The 20,780-nt window shown below is 43.4% G+C and overlaps 1 protein-coding gene across 8 annotated transcripts in view; it reads left to right on the top strand.

Annotated features, from left to right (window-relative positions):
• TP53BP1 (tumor protein p53 binding protein 1) overlaps positions 1-20,780 on the top strand; it is a 109,709-nt gene that overhangs the window by 24,085 nt on the left and 64,844 nt on the right. For 7 of the 8 annotated variants that reach the window (XR_011380882.2, XM_070054092.2, XM_070054090.2 and 4 more), the window contains 7 exons: positions 9,922-10,043; positions 11,048-11,203; positions 11,615-11,744; positions 14,652-14,818; positions 16,105-16,231; positions 17,647-17,741; positions 20,550-20,758. Coding sequence is in view for 7 of the 8 variants with exons in the window: in XM_070054092.2 (XP_069910193.2) it covers positions 9,922-10,043; positions 11,048-11,203; positions 11,615-11,744; positions 14,652-14,818; positions 16,105-16,231; positions 17,647-17,741; positions 20,550-20,758 (1,006 nt within the window). In the remaining variant the exon portion in view is untranslated. Of the gene's footprint in view, positions 1-9,921; positions 10,044-11,047; positions 11,204-11,614; positions 11,745-14,651; positions 14,819-16,104; positions 16,232-16,253; positions 16,340-17,646; positions 17,742-20,549; positions 20,759-20,780 lie in introns of those variants that run through there. The other variant, XM_089310179.1, reaches the window with a different exon arrangement.

The raw sequence follows: 20,780 nt of genomic DNA, 5'->3' as shown, positions 1-20,780 counted from the left end.
TTATTAATTTTATTTGAAAGACCACATTACAGAGAGGGAGAGGATGAGAGAGAGAGAGATGGAAAGAGTCTTTCATCCTCTGGTCACTCCCCAAATGGCTGAGAGAGAGAGAGAGAGAGAGAGAGATGGAGAGAGTCTTTCATCCTCTGGTCACTCCCCAAATGGCCGAGAGAGAGAGAGAGAGAGAGAGAGGTCTTTCATCCTTTGGTTCATTCCCCAAATGGCGCAATGGCCAGAGCTGCGCTGATCTGAAGCCAAGAGCCTGGAGCTTGTGGGTCCCCCACGCAGGTGTAGGGGCCCAAGGACTTGTGCCATCTTCCAGTGCTTCCCCAGGCCATAGCAGAGAGCTGGATTAGAAGTGGAGCAGCGGACTTGAACAGGCGCCTATATGGGATATTGGCACTGTAGGTGGTGGCTTTACTTATTACTCCACAGCACCGGCCCCCTATATGTGTTTTATAAATAAAATAATACTACTAGTTTGCCATTTCTTATTTTGTCAGGTTAAGACAATTGAGCTGTAGTAATAAAAGATAGAGGTTTAACTCATACCCGTGTGCTCCCAATTCTTGAGAGTAATTATTTTAGTTTTTCTGTTGGCTATTTTTATACCTCTGAATAATGTATTTGATCTTCCTTTTCCTACCATGTTTATTTTTTTTAAAAGATTTATTTATTTAATTGAAAGTAAGAGTTACACAGAGAGAAGGAGAGGCAGAAGCGGGGGGGGGGGTGTCTTCCAGCCGCTGGTTCACCCCACCAGATGGCTGCAACGGCTGGAGCTGTGCTGATCTGAAGCCAGCAGCCAGGAGCTTCTTCCGGATCTCCTACGCAGGTCAGGTGCCCAAGGACTTCTCAGGCCATAGCAGAGAGCTGGATCGGAAGTGGAATAGCTGGGACTCAAACCTGTGTCCATGTGGGATGCCAGCACTGCAGGTGGTGCTTTTACCCGCTATGCCACAGTGCCGGCCCCTCCCACTGTGTTTAGACAGTAAAGTTTAGCATATGTGCTGATTTTTTTGTCTTTAATATGATTTATTTCAAGCCTTTTCAAATGGTTCACCTAATTGTTCCATACTATTTATTGAGTACTTCCTATATACCAAACCCTCTTGGATTTTTTTTAAGGATTTATTTTATTTAGCTGAGGGACAGAGTGACAGACAGAGAAAAATCTGTCTGTTGGTTTCCTTTGTATTACCAAATGGCCATGATTGTCTGGGCTGGGCCAAACTGAAGCCAGAAGCCAGAAATCCATCTGAGTTTTCCACATGGATGGCAAGAACCCAAGCAATGGTCCATCTTCTGCTGCTTTCCCAGGAGCATTAGCAGGGAGCTGGATCTGAAGCAGAGCAGGCCAGACTCGAACCAGCATTCAGATGTGGATGCTGGGGGCCGGTGCTATGGCATAGCAGGTGAAGCTGCCACCTGCAGTGCCAGCATCCCATATGGATGCTGGTTCAAGACCTGGCTGCTCTACTTCTGATCCAGCTCTCTGCTATGGCCTGGGAAAGCAGCAGAAGATGGCCCAAGTCCTTGGGCCCCTGCACCTGCATGGGAGACCTGGAAGAAGTCCCTGGCTCCTGGCTTTGGATCATCCGAGCTCTGGCTGTTGCAGCCATTTGGAGAGTGAACCAATAGATGGAAGACCCCCTACACCCTTTATGCACTGCCTCTCTATAACTCTAACTTTCAAATAAATAAATAAATCTTAAAAAATTAACAGATGTGGGCCGGCACTGCGGCTCACTAGGCTAATCCTCCGCCTTGCGGCGCCGGCACACCGGGTTCTAGTCCCGGTCGGGGCACCGGATTCTGTCCCGGTTGCCCCTCTTCCAGGCCAGCTCTCTGCTGTGGCCAGGGAGTGCAGTGGAGGATGGCCCAAGTGCTTGGGCCCTGCACCCACATGGGAGACCAGGAGAAGCACCTGGCTCCTGCCTTCGAATCAGCACAATGCGCTGGCCGCAGCACGCCAGCCGTGGCGGCCATTGGAGGGTGAACCAATGGCAAAAGGAAGACCTTTCTCTTTGTCTCTCTCACTGTCCACTCTGCCTGTCAAAGAAAAAAAAAGAAAATAAAAAAAATAAACAGATGTGGACACTGACTATGGGATGCTGGCTTTGCAGGCAGAGGCTTAACTTGCTATACTACAACATTGGACCCAATCTTGGGTTTTGAGAATACAAAGTGATCAGGAGGAAAAATATGATAGACCTTGATGTAACTTACATTCTTGTGTGGGGTATGTGAGAGTACTTCAAAAATTTTGCAGACAAATGGAATTAAAAGATACTTTGATGCAAAAAAAATTGAAATCCATGCCTACCATTGGTCTTCAAAAAACTCATGGAAGACATATTGTGGAAAAACTACATGGATTCCAGAATTTTTGCATATCAAAATCAACATATCTTTTTTATTTTAAAATTATTTATTTGAGAGACAGAGCTCCTGCTTTCTGGTTTACTCCTCAAATGGTTGCAGAGAATGGTGATGGGGACTGAAGGTAGGAGCTGATAACTCAATCCAGGTCTCCCATTTGGTGGCAGGATCCCAACTATTTGAGCCATCACCGTGTGTCTCCCAAGTTCTGCATTAGCAGAAAGCTGTAGTCAAGAGGTGGAGCTGGGGAGTGAACCCAGGCATTCCCATGAGTGATGCGGGTATCTTAACTGGCATCTTAACCTCTAGGCCAAACTCACGCCTCAGTAAACTTACCTTTCCATTTTTCCATAAGTTTTTTTAAGGTATCCTTGTAGCAATACAGGTGAGCTGCAGATATTTTCACCCATTCTGTAGATTGTCCTTTCATCATTTTCATAAATACATAGTTTGTTAAATACTGATATGGACTGAAGAGAAAAGTAAAGCAGGTAAGGGGATAGAAAGCATGGGAGGGGTTACAAGTTAATATAGCCAGGAAAGTTTAATAGCTAGAATGTTTCACTGATGTGACCTTTGATTAAATACCCAAAGTGAACACGTGATCTCTGCTGTTTCCTGGGATAATAAGTGCAGTCCATGCATAAAGAATGACAAGTACTAAGTTCCTGAGACATGAGGGTGGCTGGAATGTTAGAGAAATGGCAAGGTAGTCAGTGTGGCGAGAGAAATGGGAGAAGTAAAAGGGCAACTGAATTCTGTACCTCTGTGTGGGTCATTGTGAGGAATTTGGTTCCTAATCTTGGTGAAATGGGAGAGCATTTAAAGATTTTGAGCAGAGAAATGACATGATCTGACTTAGGTTTTTTATAAGAGCATTCTGGCTCAAGAATAGGCATGGAGGCGGGTGGTGCTGTGTGATAGCGGGGAAAGCCTCTGCCTGCAGTGCCAGTATCCCATGTGGGTGCCATGCCAGTTTAAGTCCTAGCTGCTCTATTTCTGATCCAGCTCTCTGCTATGGCCTGGGGAAGCAGTAAGAGGATGATGCAAGTCCTCGGGCCCCTGCACCTGTGTGGGAGACCGGAGGAAGCTCCTAGCTCCTGGCTTTGGATTGGCCCAGCCCTGGCCATTGTGGCCATTTGAGGAGTGAACCAGCAGGTGGAAGACCTCCCCCTCTCCTCTCTCTGCCTCTCCTTTCTTTCTTTCTTTCTCTCTCTTTTTTTTTTTTTTTTTTTTTTTTTTTTTTTTGACAGGCAGAGTGGACAGTGAGAGAGAGAGACAGAGAGAAAGGTGGTTCACCCTCCAATGGCCGCTGCGAATGGCACGCTGCAGACAGCGTACCGTGCTGATCCGATGGCAGGAGCCAGGTGCTTCTCCTGGTCTCCCATGGGGTGCAGGGCCCAAGTACTTGGGCCATCCTCCACTGCACTCCCTGGCCACAGCAGAGAGCTGGCCTGGAAGAGGGGGCAACCGGAAGAGAATCCGGCGCCCCGACCGGGACTAGAACCCAGTGTGCCGGCGCCGCAAGGTGGAGGATTAGCCTAGTAAGCCGCAGCGCCGGCTGTAAATAAATAAATATTAAAAAAAAAAAAAAAAGAATAGACATTGAAACAAGCAGAGACAAGAAGGCCAACTAGGAGTCTATTGAAATAATTTAGACAAATTACAGAAGTGACTGGATCAAGTTAGAAGGAGATGAGTAGTAGTAAGAATTTGAATATTTGAAAATACAAATTGATCAAGTATGAAGTGTGAGAGCTAGGGAGGAGGTAACATGGATTCCAGGTTTTTAGTTTGCACAACTTGAAGAAATGGGTGGCTGCTAATTGAGATAGAGAAGATGACAGGAGGCAAGGTTCAGATGTAGACATGTTAAACATTGAGCTGCCTTTTCAGCAAACCGTTAGAGATGTGGAGGAGGCAGTTGGGGACGCAAGTCTGGAGCTTAGGGAGAAGATGGAGCCTGGAGATTTAAATTGCAGAGTCAGACGCATGAGTGCTATTCAAAACTGTGAGTCTGTGTAAAAGCTGGATGAGTGGAGCTGGAGGAGAGGTCCCAAGCCTCACCGAGACTGCCAGCGTTTAGAGTCAGAGACAGGACTGATGCAAGATGTTTGGTTTTATGTTGTTTTTTTTTGTTGCTTCTCTTGTACATTTTGCCATATTTGCTCTTGAATATTCTTTTCTTGTGTTTCCCAAGGTCATGCATCTGGTCCTCTCAGTTCTAGAGATAATGTTCTGTCTTACTTGTGTGCAGATCTTTATTTAGTCCTTTTCCCTGGATCACAGTCCCAGAGCTTACAAGTCGGCTTCTTTTTATGCTTATTAGAGTTAGGCTTTGTTGTTCTTTGTAGAGAATATTAAGTGAATAGAAAGCTGTAAGGAAGCAAAAGAATGTCATCTGTAATCCTGCCACCCAGAGGCTAATTACCATAAACATTCTGACATATTTTCCCTTTTTTCTTCTGCATTTGATTTACATAGCTATCATATGGAAAGTAAAAGTTTGTATGTTTTCTGACTTTTTAAATTAACATGAGCATTTTTCCTTTGACTGATGCTCTCCCAGGCCATAACAGAGAGTTGGATTGGAAGTCGAGTAGCTAGGACTCAAATAGGCACCCATATGGGATGCTGGCACTGCAGGCAGTGGCTTTACCTGCTATGCCACAGCGCTGGGCCCCAGCATTCATTTCTTAAGAATGAATACATTATCCTATACAAGCATAATTCCATTAACACAACTATGATAATATCTAATAATAGTTTGTATTCAGACTTTCACAATTGTATCAAAGATGTCTTTTCCATAAGTTTTTTTTTTTTTCCTTTTTTAAGATATATTTATTTGAAAGGCAGAGTTACAGAGAGAGGTAGAGACAGAGGGGGATAGATCTTCCATCCACTAGTTGAAATGGCCACAATGACCAGGGCTCGGCCAGGACAAAACCAGGACCCAGGAGCTTCTCCTGAGTTTTCCATGTGGGTGCAGGGACCCTAGCACTTGAGCCATCCTCCGCTGCTTTATCAGGTATATTAGCAAGGAGCTAGATTAGAAGTAGAGCAGGGGCCGGTGCCATGGCATAGCAGATAAAGCCACTGTCTGCAGTGCCAGCATCCCATGCAGGCGCTAGTTCAAGTCCCGGCTGCTCCACTTTCGAATCAGCTCTCTGCTATGGCCTGGGAAAGGAATGGAAGATGGCCTAAGTCCTTGGGCCCCTGATCCCGCATGGGAGACCTGAAAGAAGCTCCTGGCTCTTGGCTTCAGATGAGCACAGCTCAGCCGTTGTGTCTAAATGGAGAGTGAACCAGAGGATGGACGATCTCTCTCTCTCTCTCTCTCTCTCAATCTCTCAATCTCTCTTCTTTCTTGTAAGTCTTGTACGTCTCTTATAAGTCTTTCAAATAAATAATAAATAAATCTTAAAAAAAAAAAAAAAAAGAATTCCTGGCTCCTGGCTCCAGTCCAGACTAGTCCCAGCCTTTCCAGGCATCTGGGGAGTCAATTAGTGGATAGCAACTAGCGTGCACGCTCATTCTAGCAAGAGCTAGCTTGCTCCCATGCTCTCTTCTCTCCCTGCCTCACAAAATTACTAATAAAAAGAGTCAGCTAAGGGGTCGGCAATGTTGTGCAGTGGGTTAAAGCTCCACCCTGCAAAGCTGCCAGCATAGGCACTGGTTCAAAACCCAACTGCTCCACTTTAAAAAAAAAAAAAAAAAAAAGATTTATTTATTTATTTGAAAGGCAGAGTTACAAAGAGGCACAGGCAGAAAGAGAGAGGTCTTCCATCTGCTGGTTTCCCACGTGGGTGCAGGGGCCCAAGGACTTGGGCCATCTTCTGCTGCTTTCCCAGGCCATAGCAGAGAGCTAGATTGGAAGTGGAGCAGCTGGAACTTGAACCGGTATCCACATGGGATGCCATTACTGCAGGTGGGCGGCTTTACCCACTGCGGCACAGCACTGGCCCCATAGAAGCCAGGAATTCAGTCCAGGTCTTGCACCTGTGTGGCAAGAGGCAAGACCTCAATTATTTGAGCCATCACCACTGCCTACTAGAATGTACATTAGTGGGAAACTGGAATCAGGAGCTGGAGCTAAGTAGAATACAGGCAATATGGGATATGGGCTTAAACCACTAGGCCAAACCCTTGCCTCAGAGATGGCTTTTAAATGTCGATTGCTTGATTGATTGGATCCAGGCTCCAATCTAGGTTCACGTATTGTAATTGACTGTTTTAAACATACTTGTACTTTTTAAATTAATTTTCTTCAAAGTTTTTTTTTAATTTGAATGATTTAGTGAAGAGAGATAGACCTCTCTTTTCACTGTTTACTCCTCAAATGCTCATAATGACCATGGCTGAGAGGGGGCTGAAGCCAGGAGCTGGAAGCTCAGTCTAGATCTCCCATGTGGGTGACAGGGACCCAACTATTTGAGCTACCACCTTCTGCTTCCCACCGTATGCAGTAGCAGGAAACTAGAATTGGTAGTGGAGCTGGGACTCAATCCCAGGTGTTCTGTTACAGGATGTGGGTGGCCATCCTAATTGCCAGGCTGAACACCTGCCTCCATTTTTTTAAAAATGATTTATTTATTTATTTGAAACAGAGAGAGAGGGAGAGACAAGAGAGATCGAGAAATCTATTCACTGGTTCACTCCCCAGTTGGGCTGGGCTGATCTGGGCTGAAACCAGGAGGCCTAAAATATATAAGTGTCTCCCACATGGGTGACACGGGCCTAAGTACTTGGGCCATCTTCTGTTACTTTCCCAGCCACGTTAGCCGGGAGCTGGATTGGACGTGCAGCAGCCAGGCACAAAGTGGGGCCCATTAGGGATACTGGCATTGCAGGAGGCGACTTAACCATCTATACCACAATGTTGGCCCCATCTCTTAAAAGATTTACTTATTTGTAAGGCAGAATGACAGGGAGATGAAGAGAAAGACATGCACACAGAGATACCCCCATTTTATAGGTGAAGTTATTTATTTTTAAAAGATTTTATTTATTTGAGAGGCAGAGTTACAGGGAGAGGGAGATGAAGAGAGAAAGTTCTTCCATCTGCTGGGTCGCCCCCCAAATGGCTGCAATGATCAGAGCTCCACTGCTTTCCCAGGCCTTACGCAGAGAGCTGGATCTAAAGAGGAGCAGCTGGGACATGAACTGGCAGCCATATGGGATGCTGGTGCCACAGGCAGAGGCTTAGCTGATTATACCATAGTGCAGGCCCCAGATGAAGTTATTTAATCACTTTCCTAATGCTGAATTTACAGGTTGTTTCTGAGTAACAGTAACCTTTCACAAATAATAAGGATCTTTCCATATATAAAATTCTTTTTTAAAAAAATTTATTTATTTATTTGAAAGGCAGAGGTACATAGAGAGGAGAGAGAGAGAGAATGAGCTTCCATCTGCTGGTTCACTTCCCAAATGGCTGCAGTGGCTGGGGCTGGGCCAGGCTGAAGCCAGGAGCCAGGAACTTCTTTCAGGTCTCCCACGTAGGTTCAGGGGCCCAAGTACTTGGGCCATCTTCTGCTGCTTTCCAAGGCACATTAGAAGGGAGCTGGATCAGAAGTGGGGCAGCTGGGACTTGAACTGGCATACATATGGGATGCTGACAGTGCACGTGGAGGCTTAACCTTTTACACCGCATCACTGACCTCATCCTGTTTTTTATTTTTAAAAGATTTCTATACTTATTTGAAAGAGTTAGAGAGAAGGAGGGAGAGAGAGAGAGAGAGAGAGAACGAATGAATGAATCTTCTGTCTGTTGATTTACTACGCATATGGCCACAACAGCCAGGGCTGGGCCAGACTGAAGTCAGGAGCCAAGAGCCTCATTTGGGGTCTCCTATGTAGATGCAGGGGCCCAAGCATATGGGCCATCCTCTGCGGATTTCCCAGGTGCATTAGCAGGGACCTGTTTTGGAAGTGGCTCAGCTGGAACTCAAACTGGGGCCTATATGGGATGCTAGCGCTGCAGGTGGCAGTTTAACACAAAGAGCCACAGCATCAGCCCTGAATTATTTCTTACAATTGGAATTGTTAGAACTATTGCATATAAACTTTTTTTTTAAATTTATTTATTTATTTGAAAGTCAGAGTTACACAGAGAGAGGAGTGGCAGAGAGAGAGAGAGAGAGGTCTTCCATCCGATGGTTCATTCCCCAATGGCCGCAACGGTCGGAGCTGTGCCGATCCGAAGCCAGGAGCCAGGAGCTTCTTCTGGGTCTCCCACGTGGGTGCAGGGGCCCAAGAACTTAGGCCATCCTCTACTGCTTTCCCAGGCCATAGCAGAGAGCTGGATAGGAAGTGGAGCAGCCGGGTTTCGAACCGGCGCCCATATGGGATGCCAACGCTTCAGGCCAGGGCGTTAACCCACCACACCACAGCACCAGCCCCAACTTTTTTTTTTTTTTTAATAAAGTGCTTGATGCATTTTGTTCTTTAGAATAGATCCATTTATTTATACTTCCATGAACATTTTGTAATGATGCTATCTTACCTAACTTTGGGTGGCTCTAAGGGACTGGCTCTGTGGCGTAGTAGACTAGTCCTCTGCCTGTGGTGCCAGCTTCCCGTATGGACAGCTGTTTGTGTCCTGGCTGCTCCTCTTCCGATCCAGCCCTCTGCTTATGGTCTGGGAAAGCAGAAGATGATATAAGAACTTGGTCCCTTGCACTCACACGGGAGACCCGGAGGAGGCTTTTGGCTTCTGGCTCAGGTCGGTCCGGCTCCAGCCATTGCGGCTATTTGGGGAGTGAACCAGTGGATGGAAGACCTTTCTCTCTGTCTCTCCCTCTATTTGACTGGGGTTCTGCCTCTCAAATAAATTAAAAAAAAATTTTTTTTTAAAAAGAAGTATTGCATATGCTAAAACTTTTTTTTCCCTGAGTTTGTTGGCACAGATGGTTTTTCTGATTTTTTTACTTGTTTAAGATACATGTATTTCGGTTTTTATAAGTTGTCCTGTCATGGATAATTTGTATCTTAGAGTTCTTAGTATGATTTTTATATTTAATGGGGATTAACCTTATATCTGTTGCAGATGTTTTCTTATAAATAGACCTGTGGTATTCTTTTAAATATGTAGGTCTTTTAACTGAATTCTATGTGGACACTTTGGTTTTATATACATAATGTAAGATATTTTACAATAATATTTTGTGAGCTTTGATATAATAAGTGGGTCTTCTGAGCCCCTTCCTGCTCATTTGGTGCTATCTTCTCTAGTCACTTGTCAGTAATTTTTCTGAATGCAAGATTTTTCTCTCCCTGCTCATGAAAAGATAAAATTAGGTATGTTTGTATCTTCTAAGTTTTTGTTTTATTTAATTGCACACAGTACTTTGAATAGTTAATGTTTTAGGTGTTTTTAATCTAGAAACAAGTACCTTACAGGTGAGATTTTTTGCTCTTTCAAATTTGGCTAAGAAATAGTTGGTGTCGGTAGAGAGTCACTATAAAATTGACAGTGCTTTGAACAGAGGTCCTAACCTATCTGGGAACACATGATTGTGTCCTTTTGCCCTGCAGTATTTTGGGAATGCCAGTGGGATCTGCTCCTACTATGGGGGAAGAAAAAGAAGATCTGGAAGAGGAGAAAGGGGAGAAAGAGGATTCTCCTGATGATGTTGTACACTCCTTTGGTGCTGAAGGTATTGTATCTTGAAGGCCTTTTATAGAAGATTGCTCTGCATTTCTTTCTTTCTTTCTTTCTTTCTTTTTTTTTTTTTTTTTTTTTTTTTGACAGGCAGAGTGGACAGTGAGAGAGAGAGACAAAGAGAAAGGTCTTCCTTTGCCGTTGGTTCACCCTCCAATGGCCGCTGCGGCCGGTGTACTGCGGCCGGCGCACCGCGCTGATCCTAAGGCAGGAGCCAGGTGCTTCTCCTGGTCTCCCATGGGGTGCAGGGCCCAAGCACTTGGGCCATCCTCCACTGCACTCCCTGGCCACAGCAGAGAGCTGGCCTGGAAGAGGGGCAACCGGGACAGAATCCGGTGCCCCGACCGGGACTAGAACCCGGTGTGCCGGTGCCGCAAGGCAGAGGATTAGCCTAGTGAGCCGTGGCGCCGGCCTGCTGTGCATTTCTTTAACATGAGCATGCACATGTCTAAATTTATTTGATTTATCATGGTATAAACTTTCCATAATTAAATTGAGAGTTACAAGAAATTTAAGTATTCTGTGTAATTTGATGTTTAGGAATTTGTAGCTTATTGGGTAGCCCACTCTGTATATCAACTTGTGCTCCTTTTTATTTGACTTCCAAATATGTTTGAAATGTGTGTTTTATGGGTTGGAGTATAATCTGAATTGTTAGAGGTGCAGTTTGTGAGTGATAGGAATCTCATTATTTGAGTCATCACCTCTGTCAGGGTGTCTGTATTGTAGGAAGCTGAGTCAGGAGCTAGAGCTGAAAATTGAACTCAGGCATTCTAATGTGGGACATAAGAGTCTTAACCACTAGGCTAAACACCTGTCTCCCACCCTCCCCCATTTATTTTAAATGTATTTATTCTTGATTTGGAAGGGGGGTGGATTTGGAAGGCAGGGCTTTGATAGGAAAGGTTTATTTAACATAAGGCTTTTGTAGAGGGCCTACAACTTACTTATTGATAGTATTGTGGGATGGTACCTAATTTCTTAGAGTTTTGTTCCTAGAACCTGCCTCATCACAGTTGGGCTTTGGGGTTCTGGAGCTTTCCCAAAGCCAGGATGTTGAAGAACTTCCTGTGCCATGTGAAGTGGACAGAGAACATCTACAGTCGGTGACCACCAACTCTTACACCAGATTATCTGATGCGGATGCGAATACTGGTATGAAACACGTTTTCTGGTATTTGGGTTGTTTGTAAGTGTTTTCCTCCCGTGCTAGAGCTCGTTATTTTTTCCTCAATAAGTGACATAACTATCCCATGCAAGTACTAACCAGGCCTGACCCTGCTTAGCTTCTGAGATAATACGAGATCTGGCATATTCAGGGTGGTATGGCCATAGACGAAGTTAAATAACTAAGTTAATGTAATCTAATGTAGTTAAGTTGCAGAGACTCATAAATACTTGTCAATTGATGACTTGCCAATTGAGGTTTCTGTAAATAGGTAATTGGTTAATTCCTTTTTGGAATGATGCCTGAATATATTTTTTAATTAGACTTCTGTTAATTTGTAATTGCTTCTAGTACTTTGAAAAATTAGAGTTCTCTTCTCTGTTTTCTGAAACTTCCAGCAATTAAACATGAAGAACAATCTAATGAAGATATCCCTGTGGCAGAACAGTCCAGTAAAGACACTCTTGAGACAGCACAGCCCAGTAAGAATGTACATGTGGTAGAAGAGCAAAATTCGCCACCTACAAGGTAAAAACCATGATCTTTGTAACAGGTATTTATGGCTTTTTGCTTTCGGGTTATACTGATTTCATTTTGCCAGGTGGGAATAGTTTGTAGAATATTTTTTCCCTTGTATTGGGCATATTTATGGTCTAATAGAAAGCACTGATTACATAATAACATTGATCATTTATGATGCCTCATTGTGTTTTCATCTTAAGTTAGGCATTCTACAAAGCTGTTTCATTACTGCTGTAACTATAGACATGGCTTTTTATTCTTGCCATTTGTTCTTTGCAATTTTCATCTACAGAGTTTCTCTGTGGGAGGTCTTTGTAATTTCTCTGTTATGAGGAGTCACATGAATATTATGTTTGAGAGCATACTATTTCTGTACTAGAGGAGCACCCAGATTGTTGTATGTCCTGAGTTATCCTACATCTGGTGGCTTACAGGTATAGGAAGTGTGCCAGGTCGTGTAGGTTCTTAATTTGATAGGAATCAGAAGCATACCTCTGATCTGTCTGTGGTGATCATTGTGTTCAGAATCACATTGCTTCTGGCCAACAGCTGAAGTTTGGATGTGGTGGTGGAAAACTGGGATGGTTCCAGTTTGGAAAGGGAATGAATAAACCTTTAGTATTTTGTTTATTCTTTTATAGACAGTGGGGAGTAGAACAAGGTTCTCTTGAACAAGGTTGAGTGTCAGGAGAAATTGTCTTTCTAATGTGAAACGCTTAGCTTAACAGTGGCTAACGTTTTAGGCTTTTCTTTAGGATGTTAGGGTTCAGCTAGTTTTGCTATCTTTTTTACCATGGGGAGTGGGAAAACAGGTGGCTCTTGTAAGTGTCTGAGAAGGGGCCAGTAGTGAGTGTCTCATGTGTGTAAGTTGTATTGGTGTGAAGGAGTCTTGGTTTGGAGTATGGGTTGTGGAGATCAAACGGAAAAAATAAGCAGAAGGTAACATGTCATCAGCACAGAGGATAGTACACAAAGCGCTTTGTTGGTACTGCTATATATATATTTTTTAAGATTTATTTATTTTTATTTGAAAGAGTTACATAGAGAGAAGGAGAGGCAGAGAGAGAGAGAGAGTCAGAGAGTCTTTCATTGCTGGTTCACTCCCTAATTGGCTGCAACTGCTGGAGCTGCACCAATCCAAAGCCAGGAGCTTCTCTGGGTCTCCCACGTGGGTGCAGGGGCCTAAGGACTTGGGCCATCTTTTACTACTTTCCCAGGCCACAGCAGAGAGCTAGATCAGAAGTGGAGCAGCTGGGACTTGAACCTGTGCCTATATGAGATGCCTGCACTGCGGACAGTGGCTTTACCAGCTATGCCGCGGTGCCGACCCCCTGGTACTGCTATTTTTACTTCCACTGTGGTAGTCTGGATCAGATTCCCTTGTACAAATCTAGATAATAAAGTATGTAACAAAAATCCTCAAGACACTCATCAGAAATTATGGAAAGCATGCAACACAGCAGTGAGCAGTGTTGAAAGTACTGCTGGGGTCAGCGTTGTAAGGTACTGGATTAAGCAGCTGCCTGCGACACCAGCATCCAGTATGGGCACCCGGTGGAGTCCTAGCTGCTCCACTTCCAATCCAGCTCCCAGCTAATGAGCCTGGGAAAGCAGCAGAAGATGACCCAAGTGCTTGGGCCCCTGCACTCATGTGGGAGATCTGGAAGAAGCTCCAGGCTTCAGCCTGGCCCTGCCTCGGCTATTGTGGCCATTTGGGGAGTGAGACAACAGATGGAAAATCTCTCAGCCGGTGCTGCGGCTCAATAGGCTAATCCTCCGCCTGCGGCGCTGACACCCTGGGTTCTAGTCCCGGTCGGGGCGCCGGATTCTGTCCCAGTTGCCCCTCTTCCAGGCCAGCTCTCTGCTGTGGCCCAGGAGTGCAGTGGAGGATGGCCCAAGTGCTTGGGCCCTGCACCCTATGGGAGACCAGGATAAGCACCTGGCTCCTGCCTTCGGATCAGCGCGGTGTGGCAGCCATTGGAGGGTGAACCAACGGCAAAAGGAAGACCTTTCTCTCTGTCTCTTTCTCTTAGTCTCTCTTTCTCTCACTGTCCACTCTGCCTGTCAGAAAAAAAAAAAATCTCTCTTTGTTTTAAAGATTTATTTTTGAAAATCTGAGTTATACAGAGGGGGGAAAGAGAGAGAGAGGGAGAGATAGAGACAGAGACCAGAGAGAGAGAGAGAGAGAGAGAGAGCAGGGAGCTAGATTGGAAGTGGACCAGGTGGCTCTCAAACCAGCACCCATATGGGATGTTGGCATCACAGGCGGTGACTTAACCTGCTGCCACACCACCACACCGGCCTCTGGAGGATCTCTTCCTCAGTCTCTCCCTCTCTCTCTCTCTAACTCTTTCACATAAAAATAAATAAATAAATAAATCTTTGAGGCTGGTGCTGTGGCATAGTGAGTTAAGCATATGTCTGCAGTGCTGGCATCTCATAGGGGTGCTGGTTTAAGTCCTGGCTGTTCTACCTCTGATCCAGTTCCCTGCTGATGGCTTGGGAAAGCAGCAGAAGATGGCCCAAGTGCTTAGGACCCTGCACCCACATGGGAAACCCTAGGAAGCTCCTGGCTTCAGATACAGCCCAGCCCCAGCCGTTGCAGCCATCTGGGGAGTGAACCAGCAGATGGAAGACCTCTCTGTCTCTCTGTGACTATGCCTCTCAAGTGAAAAAAATAAGTCATTACAAAAAAAAAAAATCTTAAAAAGGAAAGGTAATGCAGTGTGTCAGACAAACAGTATTTGAAATGGGCTGAGGACTTTGTATCATTATGAACTACCTTTATTTCACTTTCAGTAGATAACTTGATTAGAGCTACTGGAATTTTTGGAATTATTAAAGAAAACACACTAACCAGGGAAAGCTACTTAAATTTAGCAACTTTTTCTCCTGGTGATATGAATCTCCTAGGTCAGAGGACATAACTTCTAGTCCCAAAGTATGTCTTGCTGCTATGGAAGCAAAAGAACAAATGTCTACTCAAGAACTTCTGGAAGGTGGACTGCAGATTCAGAAGTCACTGGAGCCTGAGATTTTGTCAACTCAGGAAGATTTGTTTGACCAGAGCAATAAAACAGGTACAAAGAGTGATTAGTTGCTATAGCTCCTCTAGACTAGATCTAGACTCATTTTAGTTCTGAGGCTACTGTTTAATTGAGAAAGCACTGTATAGGTATGCAGACGCACTGGTGCTATGTAATGAAGATGTATTTCTAACTAATCATTGAGAAAAGTTCTTGGGAATAATTACTTAACATTTTAATATAATTTCCTCTCTCTTTGAAATGGAGACATATAGTTAATATTGTAAACTTAGCATTATGGACAAAATAACCATTTCTTCTGTTATGAATTGTTTACTCAGTCTTTAAATCTTAAGTAAAGTTTAAGTTTTTCAAATTCACCTTGGTAGCAGTCTGCTTACCCATCTTTTTGTTATTCATCTATTACCAATAGGAAATTCATGTCTAGCAGAAAAGACAGAAAACTTAGAACACTAGAATGTGATTTGTTTCCCACTTCTTAAATCCCCACAAAGCTCCCATTCCACAACCTTGGAGAATTTTAGAAAGCATCAGTAATGACCCACACAGTGTAATGTGTTGCTTATATAGTGGGAAGGGAAGATTTTTACTGTACTATGATGTAGGTTGCTGTTCATGACATTCAGAGGGTCACCAAGAAACCTTTTTAATTCTTATTAAAGCTATAATGTTGTATTTAAGAAACTTCTTTACTTTTGGGATTAATGTAGTTGATTACTGCATCTATTGCTAACAAGAAGGGAGCAGTGGGAGTCTCTTCACAATGTACCTCAGTAATTGTTGCTCATAGATCCTTTTACTAATTAATGCATTAGTATTTTCTGCCTCCTTTGAGAAGGCCCAGGTTCTAATTATGAAAATTGCTGCATTCATATCATCAGGTGTCATGTGCTTTGTTTTGACTTTTCCCATCTGCTTCATGGCATGAGCTTTACTTCACTTTAGGTAGACCTGGATAAAAGGCTCACTTGCTGTTTTATAATAAAAGCATCATAAGAAAGAAGAGTAACCAAGCAGAGGTATAAAGATTCTGGTTTTTAATCCCCAAGCTTAGATCGTGACAGAAAGGACTAAGGAACTTTTTTAGTGAATTCCTTAATAAACCCATGATTTGGGGGAGGGTTAATGTTCACTCAAGATATGTAGTATTGTGGCATTCCATTAATTATACTCCAGTTAGAAAACAATTTCTACTCTCTTGGAATATGGTTGGAAATTCAGATATTATTCTCTTTGTAGTGCTGAGTGGTTATCTTTGGTAATTCAATAGTGTCAATCTGAGGAGTAAATGCAGCCAGATTTTCTTCATTCTTCACTAGCTTCTAATGATTGCTGTACTCCTACAAGAGGGGAAGGTGGGTGTTCTCTGGCTTCCACACCTGCAACCACTCTGCAACTCCTGCAGCTGTCTGGTCAGAGGTCTCTTGTTCAGGAGAGTCTTTCCACGTAAGTAAACCTGTAGTAACTTGGATCAGGCAACATGTGCATGAGGGTCTTAGGCTAAGGTTGAGTTAAGGTTGCCTGCTAGTCCACAATTCTTTTTGAAACCAAAAGGTAGATCCCAGGCTTCAGGGTTTTTGGGAGGGGAGCTTAGTGGGCTTATTGAAGGCAGATTTGTTTTCCCATTTGGAAGTTTTATGGTTTTAGGCCAAAAGTTTTTCTAGAGATAAAAATGCCTGATTTTTAAGAAAATGTTATACATCTGAAGCAAACCTCTGCTCCTGAATTTTTCTAACAACTTTTCCAATTTAACAGTATAAAGTGGGGAATAGATTGTTACAGTTGATAGTAGTTGTATTTCTTTATCTCAGTGTCAGGGCAGAGGGGTTTGCTATTTTGTTTTTGTTTTAAATAAAAATGTGCAGAGTTTTTTTTTTTAGCTTTATTTATTTTGAAAATCATATTTAAGAGAGGGAGAGAGGGGAGAAAGAGAGTAAGGGAGGAAGGGTGGAAGACAGATTGATCTTCCTTCTGCTGGTTCATTCCCCAAATGGCTGCAACAGCTAGGACTGGGCCAGTCCAAGCCAAAGCCAGGAGCCAGGAGATTCATCAGGGCTCTCATTGTTGGTAGCAGGGGCCCAGGCACTTGGACCATCTTTTGCTGCTTTTCCCAGGCCACCAGCAGAAAGCTGGATTGGAAGTGGAGCAGCCAGGACACAAAGTGGCACCCATATGGGATGGCAGTGTCATAAGCAGTGGGTTTACCTGCTATATTGTAAAACCAGCCCTCTGAGTTTTCTTATTAGGCGAAAATGGAGTAATTTTTTTTTGACAGGCAGAGTTAGAGAGAAAGGTCTTCCTTTTCTGTTGGTTCACCCCCCAGATGGCTGCTACGGCTGGCGTGCTGCGCTGATCCAAAGCCAGGAGCCAGGTGCTTCCTCCTGGTCTTCCATGCAGGTACAGGGCCCATGCACTTGGGCCATCCTGCACTGCCTTCCCGGGTCACAGCAGAGAATTGGACTGGAAGAGGAGCAACCAGGACAGAATCCGGCTCCCCAACTGGGACTAGAACCCGGGGTGCAGGTGTTGTAGGCGGAGGATTAGCCTAGTGAGCCACGGCACCAGCCAGGAATAATTTTTTATATCTCAAATTTGCAAATGAATTTTTTTTTGCACTTGTTCGTACTGCTTGTCAATTATGTTGTCCTTGCATCTGGTCATTCACTTTGCCCTTATGATTTTTAAAAATTTATATTTTAGAAATGTCAGGTGTGGGAAACAGTTGCAGCCTCAGGGGGCTGTTTGGGAGAAATGGTAAATATTTATCTAAATGACTTATATATTTTTGCTTTTAAGTAAAAACAAGTACAGAAACTGTGGCTATGGTAAGAAATAACCTGTGGTTCTCTTTTTATATAAAGGAATTCCTCAGATCTTGTTGCTCCTTCCCCTGATGCTTTCCGGTCTACCCCTTTTATCGTTCCTAGCAGTCCCACAGAGCAAGAAGGGAGAAAAGGTGAGCTCTCTTGTTCTGTCAATCTCAGATTAGAGGAGGAGCAGCACTGCTTCTGCTTTGTACTTGAACAGCGTGACCTACTCTGTTCTGTAGAACTCAGTGTTTGTCTAACCTTCAGGGACATGGGCTAGTGTAAAGTGCTTCCTTGGTTCATGATTTTTTTTTTTAGTGTGGATTCTTCTGAGATTTTTGTATTGTTGACACAAATAAAATGTTCCTTAAAGGAAAATTTTTATGTTTTTAAAATTGAACTTCAGTGAAATAGTATGGTGAAGAATTAGAGTTACTACTCATGACCTAGTAGTTTCCAGCAGTATGTTAGCATGTTTCTGGTGAGAGGGAACTAACAGGTGTTTCTTATGCTGTTTGTAGGTTATTTTGGTTATTACTACAATAGTTGTAGCTAATGAGTAGTTAGGAGCAGGTGATACAAATTTTAATTTACTCATTTGCTCCTTTGAGGGTTTAATTTTACATTATTAATTGACTAGAAAGCTTTCCTTCTCACCTACTTTGTCTTATTGCCTAAACCTAACTTTTTCTTTGCTCTCGGTCTCTTGTCCAGTCATGTAAAATAATTTCTAAGTTATTATTTCTGTGAAGCCTTTTCAATAATTCTATGATTTTCCCTTTTTCATTCTTTTATATAACAGTGTGGTTCAGTAACTTATATTATTGAGCACTTAGTATATGCCAGCCAGGGATTGAAATGTTTTCTTGAGTTCTAGCTGTTTCTCTCTTTGTGTATGTGTATGTGTATGTGTTTGTGTTTTTCTTCATTGCATACTCAGAATAATCCTAAGAAGCAGGTGAAGAAACGGAAGCACAGGGATTTCACAGCTAAAAAGGTATAGAGGCAGGATTTGAACTGAAGCAGTGCCTCCGGAGCCTGTGCTCTTTTTGTTGTGTTTCTATCCTGAATGATATCCTACTGTCTCTGCTCTTGAGTGATGTAAATAAATACATTTAACTATTTTCCAAGTGTAATTTATCTATGACAAATTTGTCCTAGATATCCTCCTCCTACAAATTTTGTCTCTGGCTATTTTCTTTTGAAATTGGTTATAGATTTCTGGAAGACTAATACCATCTTAAGCATAACATTAGTGACATCCTGAGGAAAAAAAAACTGGCTAATTTTTGAAATTAAAGATTGGTTTATTTATTTTGGAAGAGTTACAGAGAAAGAGGGGGAGAGACAGACAGAAACAGAGAGGGATATGTTGCATCTGCTGGTTTACTCCCCAGATGGTTGCAATGACAAGGGCTGGGCCAGGCTAAAGCCAGGATCCAGGAGTTTCATCCAGTTCTCCCTCATGGATGGCAGAGGGCCAAACAGTTTTTTCCATCTGTAGTATGAATACGGGAAAAAAGAAAAATAATGGTATTAAAAATGCTTTCACTGGGCCAGCATTGTGGTACAGCAAGTTAAACCACTACCTGCAGGTGGCGGCTTTACCTGCTATACCATAACGCCAGCCTCTACATGCTTTTTATATATATATATATATATTTTTTTTGCTGTCTAAGATTAACAGTCAGAAGCATTTTTACATGTAGTGGCTAAAACAAAGGGCTGTTAATGTGCTTTGTCATGGCAAGAAAGGTCAAAAGGTACAGTGAAATTACTGAACACAGCTGTGGTAGTGGATTAAAGGCCTCTAGCACATCTGATTTCAAACTAGTGTTAGAGAGTAATGTGGGAGGTGATGGCCACGCTAAACAGCAAGAGTAGCTATTGAGGTTGGAAGTGTGGGTAGCCAGTAGCATGAAAGTAGATTCTTGGGAAAACTAAGTGGCACAAGTAGTTTGTGAGTGGTCTAGAGGAAGCTGAGCTCGAGTCAAGTTGTAAGATAGAGGAAATAGCTTGATGAGTTGAATACCTATCTAGCAAGACAGGTTCCAAGGAACAGTGTTTTGTATTTTGTACGTGTTCCCTCCTGGGCAGTTTGTGCTAGAACCAGCATCCTCTTAGTTCTTTGATTTAAATTAGTGCTGGTTGGCATCAACAAATTTTTTTCTTCCTTTGTATTTGTATTGGCATTTCTCTGCACTTAGCAATTATTAATGCAAATAAAATGAGTTCATAAATATGTTAAAATATTTACTTAGCGTGGTGAACAAGTTTGCTACTTTTCAAAATTTGTGGCAGAATATATAGTTGTTAAACTAATGGCATTAGGGGTCCGGCGCCGTGCCTCACTTGGTTAATCCTCCACCTGTGGCACCGGCATCCCATATGTGCCCCGGGTTCTAGTCCTGGTTGCTCCTTTTCCAGTCCAGCTCTCTGCTGTGGGCCAGGAGGGCAGTGGAGGATGGCCCAAGTGCTTGGGCCCTGCACCCGCATGGGAGACCAGGAGGAAGCACCTGGCTCCTGGCTCTGGATCGGCCCAGCACTGGCCGTGGCGGCCATTTGGGGAGTGAACCAACAGAAGGAAGACCTTTCTCTCTGTCTCTCTCTCTCACTGTTTATAACTCTGTCAAATAAAACAAAACAAAACAAAACAAAACTAATGACATTAATATGACCATTCCTACACAAAATGTGAAAAACTGAGCTATAGTCAGGAAAGGAGTTTAGAGGAGCCAATCTACCATTTCTTATAGAAGGTGTGGCTATCCCCAGATGAACACTAGTAATTGGGGCTGCCCCACCCCCAGGAGAAGGAAGTATTGCTGGGATACAGTTTGCTATTATTCTGTCAGCTTTTCTGAAAATTAATTTGTAATGTAATTGTTGGTGGTAATGCTGGAACATGAGTAGTAATAGTGAGTGATTATTTCTTTGTCTTTTCTGTCTTAAACCAGATGAGCCAATGGATATGTCAGTGCTAGCTGAAGAGGGAGGTGCTCCATTTCAGAAGCAACTCCAGGATGATGAACCAATGGAAATAGAAAACCCACCTCTCCCACCTAAGCCTGCTGTGTCACCACAAGCCTCAACACCAGTATCTCAGAGTACACCAGTCTTCACTCCTGCATCACTTCCTATCCCATCCCAGCCTGAGTTTTCTCATGTGAGTATTGTAGGTAGAATTT

The sequence above is a fragment of the Oryctolagus cuniculus genome, chromosome 12 (assembly GCF_051225735.1).
Source record: "Oryctolagus cuniculus isolate XC-2025 breed Fujian yellow rabbit chromosome 12, ASM5122573v1, whole genome shotgun sequence".
Lineage (NCBI taxonomy): Eukaryota > Metazoa > Chordata > Mammalia > Lagomorpha > Leporidae > Oryctolagus > Oryctolagus cuniculus.
Note: the sequence above shows the minus strand (reverse complement) of the source record. Positions and strands in the feature narration are given on the sequence as shown.